Below are 15,287 nucleotides of genomic sequence, written 5' to 3' on the forward strand. Positions count from 1 at the left end.
TGGAACAAAAGTGAACTGGAAAATGGAGAGGCTTTGAATAATACCTTCCAAAATAAGAATACAAATTGAGATCTGAGGTTTTCCTACTCTATGTTCTTATGATAACCCATAGTTTTCTTTTGTCACCTATAATAGTTTATAATGACATATTTATGCATATCCTATATTTTAAGCTATATAAGGCCAAGAGTTGTAGGTACTTTTATTTACCAGGGATCCCAGTGGCTAATACAGTGCCTGAATACGTGGGTTTTCAACAAATTCTTTAAGAGCGACCCACTGCTATTTCTGATTATAAGTATTAGTTATCTTGTTGCTGCATAACAAATTACCCCAAAATTTAGCAGCTTAAAACAACATACATTTATTATCTTACAGTTTCTGTGGGTCAGGAATTTGGGAGTGGCTTAGCTAAGTGGTTCTGATATTATCAGGCTGCAGCCATTGAAGGCTTGACTGGGGTTGGAGGATACACTTCTTAGAAGGCTCATTCACAAGGATGCTAGTAGAAAGTTTCAGTTCCTTTGCTGCTCATTGGTGGGAGGCCTCAATTTTTAACCACATGCATGACTTCATAGGGCTACTTGAGAGTCCTTATGACATGACAGGTAGCTTTTTCTGGAGTAAGTAGTATATAGATGCAAGGAGAGAGGGAGAGACAGGAGGAAGAAGCAATACTTCTATTAAAAATAGGCTTTTTCATACCGTAAAACTTACCCCCACTTTTTTTTTTTTTTGGACATAGGGTCTCATTCTGTTGTCCAGGCTGGAGTGCAGTGGTATGATAATGACTCACTGCAGCTCTGACCTCTCAGGCTCAATTGATCCTCTTACCTCAGCTTCGCAAGTAGCTGGGACTACAGGCATGTGCCACCACACCAGCTAATTTTAAAAAATTTTTTTTGTAGAGATGAGGTTTTGCCGTGTTTCCCAGGCTGCTCTTGAACTCCTGGGCTCAAGCGATCCACCCGCGTTGGCCTCCCAAAGTGTTGGGATTACAGGCGTGAGCCACTGTGCTGGCAAATTTACTCTTTTAAATTGTACAATTCTCCCTGGTCATCTAGTGTTTATGAAAAATAACCAAAATAAATGAAGTGTACAATTCAGTGGTTTTAATACATTCACAAAGTTGTGCAACCATCACCGCTATCTAATTCTAGCATATTTCCATTACTCCAAAAAGAAATTCCATTATGTGTTGGCAGTCACTTCCTATTTCTCCCTCTCCCCAGGCCCTGGCAACCACTAACCTTTCTGTCTCAATGGGTTTGTCTAATCTAGACACTTCATATAAACAGAATCATACCATATGTAGCCTTTTTTGTCTCACTTCTTTCATTTAGTATACATGCCACATGGCAGCATGTGTCAGCACTTCATTATTTTTTATGGGCAAATAATATTGTATTGTATGAATAGACCACATTTTGTTTATCCATTCATTAGTCAATGGATATTTTGGTTGTCTTGGCTTTTTGGATACCATGAACTTTGCTACTATGAACATTTGTGTACACGTTTTTATGTGGACATATATTTTCATTTCTTTTGGATATGTACCTATGGGCAGAATTTCTGGGTCATATGGTAATTATATGTTTAAATTTTTTTGAGGAGCTGCCAAACTGTTTTCCAAAGTCGCCGCATCATTTACATTCTGACCAGCAGTGTATGAAGTTTCCAGTTTCTCCACATCTTGCCCACATTTGTTTTGCTGTTTTGATATTTGCCATCCTAGTGGGAAGTGGTATTTCATTGTGATTTTGTTTTGTATTTCTATTTTCCTAACAAATATTGATGTGCAACTTTGCATATGCTTATTTTCCATTTGCATATCTTCTTTGGAGAAATATAGATTCAAATTCTTTGCTTATTATTAAATTGGGTCATTTGTCTTTCTATTATTGAGTTGTAAAAGTTCTTTATATATTCTAGGTACAATTCTGGTTATCAGGTGTATGATTTGCAAATACTTTGTCTTTTCACTTTCTTGATAGTGTGTCCTTTGACACAATTAATTTAAATATTTTGATGAAGTTTGGCTGAGTGTGGTGGCTCACGCCTGTAACCCCAGCACTTCGGGAGGCCAAGGTAGAAGGATTGCTTGAGGCCAGGAGTTAAAGACCAGCTTGTGCAACATAGTGAGACCTCATCTCTATTAAAATTTTTTTTATGAAGTTCAATTTATCTGTTTTTTTTTCTTTTGTTGCTCATGTTTTTGATCTCATATCTAAAAATTCTTTGCCAATCCAAGGTCATGAAGATTTAACTCTGTGTTTTCTTCTGAGTTTTATAATTGTTGCCCTTATTTGTAGGTTTTTGATCCATTTTGAGTGAATTTTTATTTATGGTGTGAGATAGTGAGTTCAACTTTGTTCTTTCACGTGTGTCTATTAAGTTTCCCTAGCACAATCTGTTGAAAGGACTCTTCTTTTCCCATTGAATTGTTTTGGTGCCCTTGTTGAAAGTCAATTGACCATAAGTGTATTTCACTTTTTGGATGTGATTATAAGTGGAATTATTTTATTGATGTGATTTTTGGCTTGTTCATTGCCATTGTATAGAAATAGAATTGTTTTTTGCATATTGATTTTTGTTATAGTTTAGATATTTGCCCTACCCAAATTTCATGTTGAAATGTAATCCCCCTGGTGGTGGGGCCAAGATGGTCAACTAGAAACAGCAGTGTTCGAGGCTCCCATTGAAAAAAACCATAATAAGCATGTGAATGCTTCACTGGCAACCAAGGTATCCAGGTTCTCTCATCAAAATTTACTAGAAGGCTGGCGTTACCCACAGAGAGAGGGAAGAACAGTGCAGTGTGACAGCCTACCTGAGAACCACATGGGGTAGGGGTGGCAGTGAGTGGGAGTGCTACACAGCCGTGGAAACTGCTTTTTCCATGGAACTGTGCAACCTACGGATTGGAAGATCCCACTTGCGAACCCATGCCACTGGGGCCTAGTGTTCCAACCCCAGAACATGCAGATTCTTACAACCTCTCAGCTGGAATCGGCTTAAGCCTACCAAACTCCCAGGGGGAGGGGTGACCAGCACCATGGCTGTGGCTGCCTGCTGTCTAAACTGTTTGAGCACCTTGGGGGAGGGGCAGCAGCCAGCACTGGGACTGGCAACTACCTAATACGCTAAGCTTCCTGGGTGGGGGAAGGGTGGAACCCATTTCTATAGCTCTGGTCTGCGTTTTTCCCCTGCTAGAGCCAGGGAAGCTGGATGGCTTGATCCCAAGACTTGTCCCCACAGCCCAACACACTGGATGTGGTATTTTGCAGCCAGAGTATCTCTTCAGGCCTGACCCTGCCTGACCCATCCTTCCCCATTAGGTGGGGGTTTCCTGCAGGAACACCAATAACTCCAGCCAGAGGCTCAAGGACAGAATCTGAATCTTCCTGGGCCTGAACCCCTAGGGGAAGAGGTGGCTGCAGTCTCTGTGGACCAGCAGACTTATCCTCTCCTCCTGGTAGTTCTGAGGAATCCGGGCAGGCTAGATGAATGGGTTTCCCCCGAGTGAAGCACACTCCCTCCACCAAGGGACAAAATGCTTCTTTAAATGGGTGCTGTTTCCCGTGCCACCCAACTGGGGGAGCCCCCTCCAACAGGGGTTGTCAGACACCCTATACAGGAACGATCCTACTGGCATCAGGTTGGTGCCCCTCGAGGTCAGAGGTCTCAGAAGAAGGAGGAGGCACCCATCTTTGCTGTTCTCCAGCCTCCTTAAATGACATCTCCAAACACGGGAGTGAATTAGATGAATAGGACCTGAAGTGAACCCCCAGCAAACTGCAGCAGCCCTACAGAAGAGAGACCTGACTATTGAAAGAAAAACAAACAAGCAGAAAGCAACAACAAGAGCATCAACAATGACAACAAAAAGCCCCCAGAAAAACCCCATCCAAGGGTCAGCAGGCTCAAAGACTGAAACTAGACAAATTCAGGAAGATGAGAAAGAGTAAAAAAAAAGCTGAAAACCCAAAAGGACAGAGTGCCTCTTCTCCTCCAAATGATTGCAATGTCTCTCCATCAAGGGTGCAGAACTGGACGGAGCATCAGATGGATGACTTGACAGAAGTAGGCTTCAGAAGATGGGTAATAAAAAACTACGCTGAGCTCAAGGGGCATGTTCTAACTCAATGCAAAGAAGCTAAGAGCCTTGCTAAAAGGTTAGAAGAATTGCTAACTAGAATAACCAGTTTAGAGAGGAACATAAACGACCTGATGGAGCTGGGAAAAACAGCACGAGAACCTCATGAAGCATATACAAGTATCGATAGCTGAATTGACCAAGCAGAAGAAAGGATATCAGAGTTTGAAGACCACCTTGCAGAAATAAGGCATGCAGACAAGAATAGAGAAAAGAATGAAAAGGAATGAACTAAGCCTCCAAGAAATATGGGACTTCCTAAAAAGACTGAACCTGCAATTGATTGATTGGAGTACCAGAAGGAGATGAGGAGAATGGAAACGAGCTGGAAAACACACCTCAAGATATTATCCAGGAGAACTTCCCTAACCTAGCTAGATAGGCCAACATGCAAACTCAATAAATACAGAGAACACCATTAAGATACTCCACGAGAAGATCAGCCCCAAGACACATAATCATCAGATTCTCCGAGGTCAAAATGAAGGAAAAACTGTTAAGGGCAGCCAGAGAGAAAGGCCAGGTCACCTACAAACGGAAGCCCATCAGACTAACAGCAGACCTCTCAGCAGAAACTCTATAAGCCAGAAGAGAGTGGGGGCCAATATTCAACTTTCTTAAAGAAAAGAATTTTCTACCTAGAATTTCATATCCAGGTAAACTAAGCTTCATAAGTGAAGGAGAAATAAAATCCTTTCCAGACAAGCAAATGCTGAGGGATTTCGTTACCACCAGGCCTGCCCTGCAAGAGCTCCTGAAAGAAGTACTAAATATGTTAAGGAAAAACCAGTACTAGCCACTGCAAAAACACACCAAAATATAAAGAGCAATGACACTATGAAGAAACTGCATCAACTAGTGTGTAAAATAACCAAATAGCATCATAATGACAGGATCAGATTCACACATAACAATACCAACCTTAAATGTAAATGGGGTAAATACCCAAATTAAAAGACATAGACTGGCAAATTGGATAAAGAGTAAAGACCCATTGGTGTGCTGTATTCAGGAGACCCATCTTATGTGCAAAGACACACATAGGCTCAAAATAAAAAGATGGAGGAAAATTTACCAAGCAAATGGAAAGCAAACAAAACAAAACAAACAAAGAAAAAAGTGGGGTTGCAATCCTAGTCTCAGACAAAACAGACTTTAAACCAACAAACATAAAAAAAGACAAAAAAGGGCATTACATAACGGTAAAGAGAACAATTCAACAAGAAGAGCTAACTATTCTAAATATATATACACCTGATATAGGAGCTCCCAGATTCATAAAACGAGTTCTTAGAGACCTTCAAGGAGACTTAGACTCCCACACAATAATAGTGGGAAACTTTAACACCCCACTGTCAGTATTAGACAGATCAATGAGACTGAAAATTAGGAAGGATATTCAGGACTTGAACTCAGCTCTGGATCAAGTGGACCTAGTAGACGTCTACAGAACTTTCCACCCCAAATCAACAGAATATACATTCTCTCTGTGCCACATGACACTTATTCCAAAATCGACCACATAATTGGGAGTGAAACACTTCTCAGCAAATGCAAAAGAACTGAAATCATAACAAACAGTCTCTCAGACCATAGAGCAATCAAATTAGAACTTAGGGTTAAGAAATGCACTCAAAACCACACAATTACATGGAAATTGAACAACCTGCTCCTGAAGGACTTTGGGTAGATAAGGAAATTAAGGCAGAAATCAAGAAGTTCTTTGAAACAAATGAGAAAGAGACAATATACCAGAATCATATACAAAAATCAACTCAAGATGGATTAAAGACTTAAATGTAAAATCTAAATCTATAAAAACTCTGGGAGACAACCTAGGGAATATCATTCTGGACATAGGACCAGGTAAAGATTTCATGACGAAGATGCCAAAAGCAGTTGCAACAAAGCCAAAAATTGACAAATGATCAATTAAACGAAAGAACTGCACAGCAAAATAAACTACCGGCCAGGCATGGTGGCTCATGGTTGTAATCCCAGCACTTTGGGAGGCCGAGGCAGATGGATCACTTGAGGCCAGGAGTTCGAGGCCAGGAGTTCAAGTCCAGTCTGAACCCCATCTCCACTAAAAAAAAAAAAAAAAAAATTAACTGGTGTGTGGTGGCGTGCACCTGTAATCCCAGCTACTCAGGTGGCTGGGGCATGAGAATTACTTGAACGCAGGAGGTAGAGGTTGCAGTGAGTCAAGATCATGTCATTGCACTTCAGCCTGGGTGACAGAGCAAGTCTCTTATCTAAAAAAAAAAAAAAATAAATAAAAAGAGAAAGAAACTATCAACAAACCAAACAGACAACTTACAGAATGGGAGAAAATATTTGCAAACTGTGCATCTGACAAAGGTCTAATATCCAGAATCTATAAGGAACTTAAACCAAAAACCACACAACCTTATTAAAAAGTGGGCAAAGAACATGAACAGACACTTTTCAAAAGAAACATACACACAGCCAACAAGCATGTGAAAAAATGTCCAACATCACTAATCATTAATGAAATGCAAATCGAACTACAAGGAGATACCATCTCATACCACTCATAAAGGATATTATTAAAAAGTTAAAGAATAACAGATGTTCATAAGGCTGCAGAGAATAGGGAACACTGATATACTGCTGGTGGGAACGCAAATTAGTTCAGCCATGTGGAAAGCAGTGTTGTGATTTCTCAAAGGACTTTAAACAGAATTACAATTCTACCCAGCAATCGCATTATTGGATATACACCCAAAGGAATCTAAATTGTTCCATCATAAAGACACATGCATGCACTACTCACAATAGCAAAGACATGGAATCGATCCAGATGTCCATCAGAGGTGGACTGGGTTAAAAAAATGTGGTACATATGCACCATGGGATACTAACGCAGCCATAAAAAGACCAAGATCATATCTTTTGTAATAATGTGGATGGAGCTGGAGGCCATTATCCTAAATGAACTAACATAGGAACAGAAAACCAAATACTGCATATTCTCACTTATAAATGGGAGCTAAACACTGAATATACGTGGACACAAAGAAGGGAACAACAGAAACTGGGGCCTGCTTGAGGGTGGAGGGTGGGAGGAGCATGAGGATCAAAAAACTGCCTATTGGGTACTATGATTATTACCTGCGTGATGAAATAATCTGTACACGAAACCCCCATGACGTGCAATTTACCTATATAATAAACCTGGAAAAAAAGTTGAGAAAGTTTGAGAACTGCTGTCTAAAGAATTTATTTAAACACTGAATTGATTAAGAGTAACATTTTCCTTTGTATCTTTTGTTTCTCTCTTCTTTTTCTCAACATGCTTTCCCCTTGTAATTAGTTTTTAAGTGCTTAAGTAATTCCTGCATCCCAGGATTTCCATGGACAAACTTATGATACTTTATTTTTGTTCTCTTTGTTTTTTCCTTTTAAATAGTCTGGTGACTTTTTTTTCTTTTTTGTTACCCTAGTATGCCCTCTATTTTCCCTATGATTTATTTAATCATTAACCTTCCAAATATGTGTCTGTATATGTATACATTTATGTACACATATAGATTCATGCACAAATATAGATACAACGATGCCCTGTTAAAATAAATAATTGGGAGGCCATTAGGCTGGGATGGCTCCACTGTCTTGGGTTTCTATACAGCCAAACTGAAACCTAACTCAGCGTGAACAGCCATATTGCAGGATAACAAAGCTTAAGCTTAACCAGTCAGAAACTGTTGAGATGGAATTTTTTCCTTGACCTTGTGCGAGGGAACTGGAGTAGCTCATTTCATTCAGCCTGCCACTGGCCACTCCTCGTGAGAGGGAGCATGTGAGCAAGAAGAGTGCGGAACCAGAGTGAACTAATGCTGGAACTGGCCGGTTGCTCCTCTCTGGCGGGAGCAGTCTCTGTGCAGGGCCCCGTACGAGTGTCCCAGCCCTTGTCCTCTTGGCACTTGGGTTCTTGTCCAGTGTCCAGGAAGAATCAGGTCACATGAATGAATTGAAGGGTAGTGTATACAGAGGATTTTATTGGGTGATGGTAGTGGAAGTGCCTGTCAGCAGAATGGGGAGTTGGAAAGGGGATGGTGCGAGAAGAAGGAGATCTTTGCCTGAAGCTGCACTGTCTGAAGTTAGCCACATCTATCTGTAGTCTCAGATGCTCAGTTGCTTCTCTGCTCAGCCATTTGTATCCCTGATGCTCAGCCGCTTGTATCCTCAATGCTCAGCTGTTTGTGTCCCTGACGCTCAGCTGCTTGTATCCCTGACGCTCAGCTGCTTGTATTGCTCTGCCAGTTAAAGTTTTTTTATGGGCACAGGATAGGGGTGTGGCAGGCCAAAAAGGCAACATTCAGGTAGAAAAATGGGTCAGCTGTTTTCACTTAGGGTTGTAGTTCCAGGCTTAATGGTGGGGTTTAAATGAGAGGCCAGCCATTCTGTATCACTGCCAACTCACCTCTAACTAGGAACTTTATGGCTACTGCTCTACTTTAAGCAATCAAATATTTTCTTTGTCTTGCTTCCTCAAATACTTTATAAAACATTTCCCCTCCCACTGCCTCAGTGGAGCCCAGACCCTATTGTGGTTTGGCACTACCCGATTCATGAATCACTATCTGCTCAAATCAACTCTTTAAAATTTTAATGTGCCTCGGTTTATCTTTTAACAATACACATGTGTACATATAACACCTATATGATTTTTAAAAAAAAATAATTCAGAAATGAAATGTTACTGGTTCCTCCAGTAACTTATCTCCTGCATAGGACACTTACTCCGGTACGGTAGATGGCAAGCTGTCTTTAATCTCTAGCTTATTAGATAAAATACTTCACAAGTTAAAGGAAAACTTTAGACAAGTTAAATTTTACAGTTTAACTGAGCAAAAAATGATTCTCGAATCAGGCAGCCCCCAAAGCCAGAATAGATTCAGAGTGATTTTAGGCCTGCTGCATGGTAGGATAACAAGGAAAATTATGTCCAGAAAATGGAAGTGAGGTACAGAAATAGCTGGAATGGTTACAGCTTGATGTTTGCCTTATTTGAACCTGGTTTGAGCAGCTGGCTGCCTGTAATTGGCTGAAACTTTGCTATTTCTTACAAGAGTAAGTGACTGTTTTCACATCAAGTTACCTTGCATTTCTCTACATATGAAGAAACCTTTAGGCCAAACTTAAACTATGTACAGAGACAGCTTTAGGCCAAACTTCATTTAACACACATAATTTTTTTTTTGCACTAATTTTCATCATATAGCCTTTTAAAGATTTTTAGCCTTCACTCTATTTGGACTGGAATGTAAACTGTGTGTGTGTGTGTGGCTTTTTTGAGCTTTTCAACCTCTGTCTTCCTGTTTCTTCTGCCTTTTTTCCACTGAAACTCAAAAACTGTGAAACATGATTTCCCTTTCTAACACACCTTAGTGCTGTTCAACACTTACAGTCAGGAAGTCCTGTCTGGTCTCCATAAACTCTTGGTTAGTCATAGTCAAACCAGGGAGAGGAGGACTGCACCAAGTGGTGAGACATTTAAGTGATGAGGAAAAAAAAAAAAAAGAAAAAAAAGAACACGAAGGGGAACAAAAAAGGAGAAAAGGAGGAAAGGCAGGGAACATATGAATGAGACAAAATTGGGAAGAAAAGAGGGTTGAAATGAGAATCCTCTGAAAGCCAAGTTGACTCAGCCCTTTCAAGAAATCTTAACTCCTCCTGCCCCTGTTAAAGGTGTGTGAACCAGAGCAACTCCATCTTGAATAGGAGCTGGGCAAAATGAGGCTGAGACCTACTGGGCTGCATTCCCAGATGGTTAGGGCATTCTAAGTCAGAGGATGAGATAAGAGGTTGGCACAAAATACAGGTCACAAAGACCTTGCTGATAAAACAGGTTGAAGTAAAGAAGCCAGCTAAAACCCACCAAAACCAAGATGGCCAGGAGAGTGACCTCTGGTCGTCCTCACTGCTACACTCCCACAAGCACCATGACAGTTTACAAATGCCAGGGCAATGTCAGGAAGTTATCCTATATGGTCGTAAAAGGGGAGACGTGAATAACCCACCCCTTGTTTAGCACATAATCAAGAAATAACCACAAAAATGGGCAACCAGCATCCCTCAGGGCTGCCCAGCCAATGGAGTAGCCATTCTTTTATTCCTTTACTTTCCTAATAAACTTGCTTTCACTTTACTTTATGGACTTGCCCTGAATTCCTTCTTGTGTGAGATTCAAGAACCCTCTCTTGGGGTCTGGATCAGGACCCCTTTCCTGTAACATTTTTCTGGTGACCAAGAAAGGGACTCTAGCAAGGAAACCCCTGACCCAAAGGCTAACTTTGGGTAAGTGGTGGGGTCCAGTAACACCCCCACCATTGTCAACTGTCTTTTTTTTTTTTTTTTGAGAGGGAGTCTCGCTCTGTCCCCCAGGCTGGAGTCCAGTGGTGCGATGTCAGCTCACTGCAAGCTCCACCTCCCAGGTTCACACCATTCTCCTGCCTCAGCCTCCCGAGTAGCTGGGACTACAGGCACCCGCCACCACGCCCGGCTAATTTTTTGTATTTTTAGTAGAGATGGGGTTTCACCACGTTAGCCAGGATGGTCTCGATCTCCTGACCTCGTGATCTGCCCGCCTCGGCCTCCCAAAGTGCTGGGATCACAGGCATGAGCCACCGCGCCCGGCAACTGTCTTATGTTAATTCAGAATTTAGGTTAATTTAGTACTTAACTACTTTGCGATTGCTGGAATATAGCTCTTGTGAAGTGTTCTTGTGCACTGTGACACAGGAATCTGGTTATGCTTTTATGAATTTTGTGTGGAGCTTTCCATGAGTGAGAGTGTCCACAAATGTAATCTGAAGAGAACTCAGGACTGAGGCCCTAACGGCGGCTCTGGTTCAATTTTCAGTAACTCATATCCTCTTCTGCAGATTTTAATTCTGGGCCAAGACTCTTATTCTGCTATAGTAGAGTGTCTCTGTGCTAATTCAGGGTTGGGGCTCATTACATGATACCCCAAAGTATGGTACTTTGGAATGCCGAGTACTTTGAACTGAAGAAAATTGGAAAGGCCTCAGAAGCAAGGTCTTTCTGAACTTCTCCTGTCCTGTTTTCCACTGTAAGCAGTAGAAGTTATTAGGGTTACTGGCAGCAAATTGCAGCAACCTTGATTCTTGTCTCCTCAGAAGATGTCGACTGAAGGGCATAAGGCAAAAGAAGAGACTGAGACAAGTTTTAAAGCAGGAGTGAAAATTTATTAAAAAGCTTTAGAGCAAGAACAAAAGGAAGGAAAGTACACTCAGAAGAGGCCTAAGTGGGTGACTTTAAGGACGAGTGCAAGGTTTGACCTTTTGACTTGGGTTTTCATATGTTGGCATACTTCTGGGGTCTTGCATCCCTTCTACCCTGATTCTTCCCTTGGGGTGGGTTGTCCAAATGCACAATAGCCTGCTAGCGCTGGGGAGGGGAGCATGTGCAGTGAATTTATTGAAGTTGTAAGCATGCTCACCTGAGGCGTTCTTCCCTTTTTCGGTGGAATGCCCCCAGAAGGTCATATACCAGTTATATTCCACCACTTTGCCTCTTAGTGTGCATGTGTGAGCCCGCTCGCCCAACTCCTGAGATCTCATCAGGAAGCTCCTGATCATGTTTCAGGGTTTTTCTATCTATAGGGAAACTGCCTTTCCCTGGCCCTGGCTGTGAGCAATTATTATTTTAGAGTGGCGGTGCGACCACTGTCTGACCATCACCTGATGATCTTCTGACATTCTTGGTTGAGCGTGGGGGCCCTATCCTGCCCTGTTGGTGTCTGACTAGCTACCCACTGTAACACCACCACTTTTCACAGTGAGTCATGGAAACCAGAATTCCTTTCCCAAGGCAGGTCATAGAAACTAGAATTCCCCTTCCTCCAAGCAAGTCGTAAAACCTAGAAAGGTTATTTTCTGCCTTCTCCCTTGAAGACCCTCATTCCAGAAGGGTTCTGCCCTAATACCAGAAGGAATGCTACATAGGGAAGCCAAGAAGAATATGAACAGACAGGCCTTGCTGGGTTTCCCCATTCAGTCTATTACCATTAGATCATTATCATTCCCTTTTTGTCCAATCCCATTTCTTTTTCTTTTTAAGACACAGGGTCTCTCTCTGTCGCCCAGGCTGGAGTGCAGTGGTGCAATCACTGCTCACTGTAACCTTGAACTCCCGGGCTCAAGCAACCCTCCCACCTCAGCCTCCCAAGTAGCTAGGACTATAGGACCACAATACCCAGCTAATTAATGTGTGTGTGTGTGTGTGTGTGTGTGTGTGTGTGTGTGTGTGTGTGTAGAAATGGGGTCTCCATCTGTTGCCCAAGCTGGTCTCAAACTCCTGGGCTCAGGCGGTCCTCCTGCCTTGGCTTCCCAAAGTGATGGGATTACAGGTGTGACCCACTGTACCAGGCCTCTAATCACATTTCTACACAGCTATCCCTTCTTCATATAACCTAAGCATAAAAATAGTTTCCTCTAGGTCTTGTGGTCTGCATTTTTCGACTCTCATGTCATGTAAAACTTTGTTTAAATAGATTTGTTATGCCTTTTTTGTGTGTGTTATAGGAGTGTCAGCTGTGATCCTTAAAATGGGTAAAGAAAGGTTTCACACCTTTCCACTCCTACACCAGTCAGAGTTTACTACATAATTTTGGAATGGAGTGATTTCAGATGTCATTTAATTCAGCTTCATCTTGGCTTCACCACATTCTGCCGTGTGTATGTGACTCAGTAACCACTCTGCGCCTCAATTTTTTCAAATAAGGTTTGAAAAATAAGGTTATAATATTTACCTCAATACGGTAATGTGAAAATTACAGAAGTTATGATTTACATAAATCTAAAACACTTTGAATCATGCACATAGTAAATGCTCAAAGGTGTTCACTATTATCATGATTGACTTAGATTAAACCTATTGTAAATATTAACTGTTCCTCTATGCTATCAGACCTCAAAGTGTGGTGTGGGGATTCATGGGGGTGGGAATTTTCTGGAGACCCTTTTCAGGAGTCCATGAGGCCAAAATTATTTTCTTAATACTACTAAGAGGTTATTTGTCTTTTTCATTCACATTCTCTCAAGGAGATGTAGTAGTTTTCTCAGAGCTACCTGAGAAGTGCTAACGTTAGCCAACAGAAGCAGTCAGAGAATCCAGTTCTCACATGAAATCGGACATTAGACACTTTTCTTACTAGATTTATTTTAAAAAATTACTTGTCATAAAAATGTTGTTTGTTAGCTTGTAACGCATTAATTTTAAATCAATATTTTAAAACTTTGTTTTAATTCTAATACAGTAAGTATTGATATAACTGACAGAAACAAAAGCTCCTTGGGGTCTTTAATAATCTTTAAGACCGTAAAGGGATCTTGAGGTCAAATTTGAGAACCAAAGCTGTGATGCAACCTCTTTTTGAACAAACGTGGACGCCTCGCCACCACAATTTCATATTTTCCAGCTCCCATGACTTTTTCTTGTTTCCGCTGGCTGGGCTGAATTTCTTCATTTCTGCCTGCCAAAAGCCCTACCCCTCCTTCAAGAGCATCTATAACTGGTTATCCTTGAATTTGGTCCAGATTTCGCTGCCTCCTTGGCACTCTCTTCCACGATGCTGGGCCCTCCAGGGCCGCGCCTCCCTCGGACACGTGCCCTCGTTAGCCTTGGAGTATGTACACTCTGTTTTGACGGAGGCTCTCTTGCGAGCCCGGACTAGATTTCTCCCTTCACCAGCCCTGCACAGGCACCAAGGGGAGGTGCCTGCGCTCCACAGGCCCGACGGGGCCAGAGGGTCGCCGGCAGCGTCAACCAAGTGCACTACAGCCCACGGGTGGCTAGGAGCGCGGGAAGAGCCGGAGCCCGACTCCCGCCCACCGGGTTTCCTGGCAGCGCCCTGCCGCGTAGGGGCGGAGCCGGGCGCCTACACAGGGTGTGGCCTCCAGCCCGCGCGGGAAAGGGCCTGCGCCGCATGCGCGCGCATAGTCGGCGGCCGCGCGCAGCACGCTCAAGGCCGGGATGGCGGCGCCGGCGGCAGGGAGCGGGACGCCCCGAGAGGAGGAGGGACCTGCTGGGGAGGCAGCGGCCTCGCAGCCCCAGGCCCCAACGAGTGCGCCTGGGGCTCGCCTCTCGAGGTTGCCTCTGGCGCGAGTGAAGGCCTTGGTGAAGGCGGATCCCGACGTGACGCTAGCGGGACAGGAAGCCATCTTCATTCTGGCACGAGCGGCGGTGCGGCTGCAGCGCGAGGGCACGCGGGGGTGGGGGAGGTGGAGTGCGGGGCGGGGCCTCGGGGCCTTCCGCGGGCGGGGCTTAGGGCGGCGTGGACCGGGTTTTGAGATGTGGGCGAGGACCCGGAAGGCGGAGGAAAGGGGCCCGGGACCTACGCGAGTTGTATGTTTTGTTAACACTCCTCCCTCTTGTTGAGGACCTGGATAGTGAGTGACTTTAATTTGTATCTCCAGGGCCTCGTACAGAACTTGTCGGAGTCTTTAGTGAATGAGGGAGAATAGTGGGAAGAGGGTAGCGGAATGGATCTTCATGAAGTCCAGGACAATCTTAGCTTCCAGAACATTTTCTTGCCCCGAGCCTTTCTTCTCCCTTTCTTCCCCCACCCACAAACCGGAGCCCTCACCTCCTCAGTGTGCTAGAACCCATTACTAAAACTTTGCTTTTTTACTTCACAGGAACTGTTTGTGGAGACCATTGCAAAAGATGCCTACTGTTGCGCTCAGCAGGGAAAAAGGAAGACCCTTCAGAGGAGAGACTTGGGTAGGGTGGCACTGCAGTGTCTGGGGACAGACAAGGGAGGGCTGGGCTGATTTCCCCTTTCGCAGGTTGAGAAGACCTCACTGATCTGAGAGGTGCCACAGCGTCTCTCCCCAGGAAGGTTTCTGTTGGCCACAGTGCCAGGAAGCCCTACCTGTAGAGGCTGTCTGCTTGGGGTGGCGGGGCAGTGTGTGAAGGTGTCTGGGGTTGCCATAGCGGACTGGATCCCTTCATACCTTATGCCAAATTGCACCAGAAAAGGTTTTTCTTTTTCACCTAGCAACTGGGGATTTGATTTCTGACTCTTGTCTGGCTGGTAACCCTCACCTGTGTAAGATTTCATATACCGTATTCTCAC

General features: G+C 43.4%; 1 protein-coding gene across 3 annotated transcripts in view; it reads left to right on the top strand.

The window, feature by feature from the left end:
- The first annotated feature begins 14,012 nt into the window (after positions 1-14,012).
- The window catches only part of POLE4 (DNA polymerase epsilon 4, accessory subunit), a 188,489-nt gene continuing 187,214 nt past the window's right edge, over positions 14,013-15,287 (top strand). Inside the window, exons 1-2 of one of the 3 annotated variants that reach the window (XR_009210005.1) lie at positions 14,013-14,392; positions 14,848-14,932. Coding sequence is in view for 2 of the 3 variants with exons in the window: in XM_058428686.1 (XP_058284669.1) it covers positions 14,183-14,392; positions 14,848-14,932 (295 nt within the window). In the remaining variant the exon portion in view is untranslated. The remainder of the gene's footprint in view (positions 14,393-14,847; positions 14,933-15,287) is intronic. The other 2 variants (XM_058428686.1, XM_032177511.2) reach the window with 2 other exon arrangements.

The sequence above is a fragment of the Hylobates moloch genome, unplaced genomic scaffold, assembly GCF_009828535.3.
Source record: "Hylobates moloch isolate HMO894 unplaced genomic scaffold, HMol_V3 SCAFFOLD_15, whole genome shotgun sequence".
Taxonomy (NCBI): Eukaryota; Metazoa; Chordata; class Mammalia; order Primates; family Hylobatidae; genus Hylobates; species Hylobates moloch.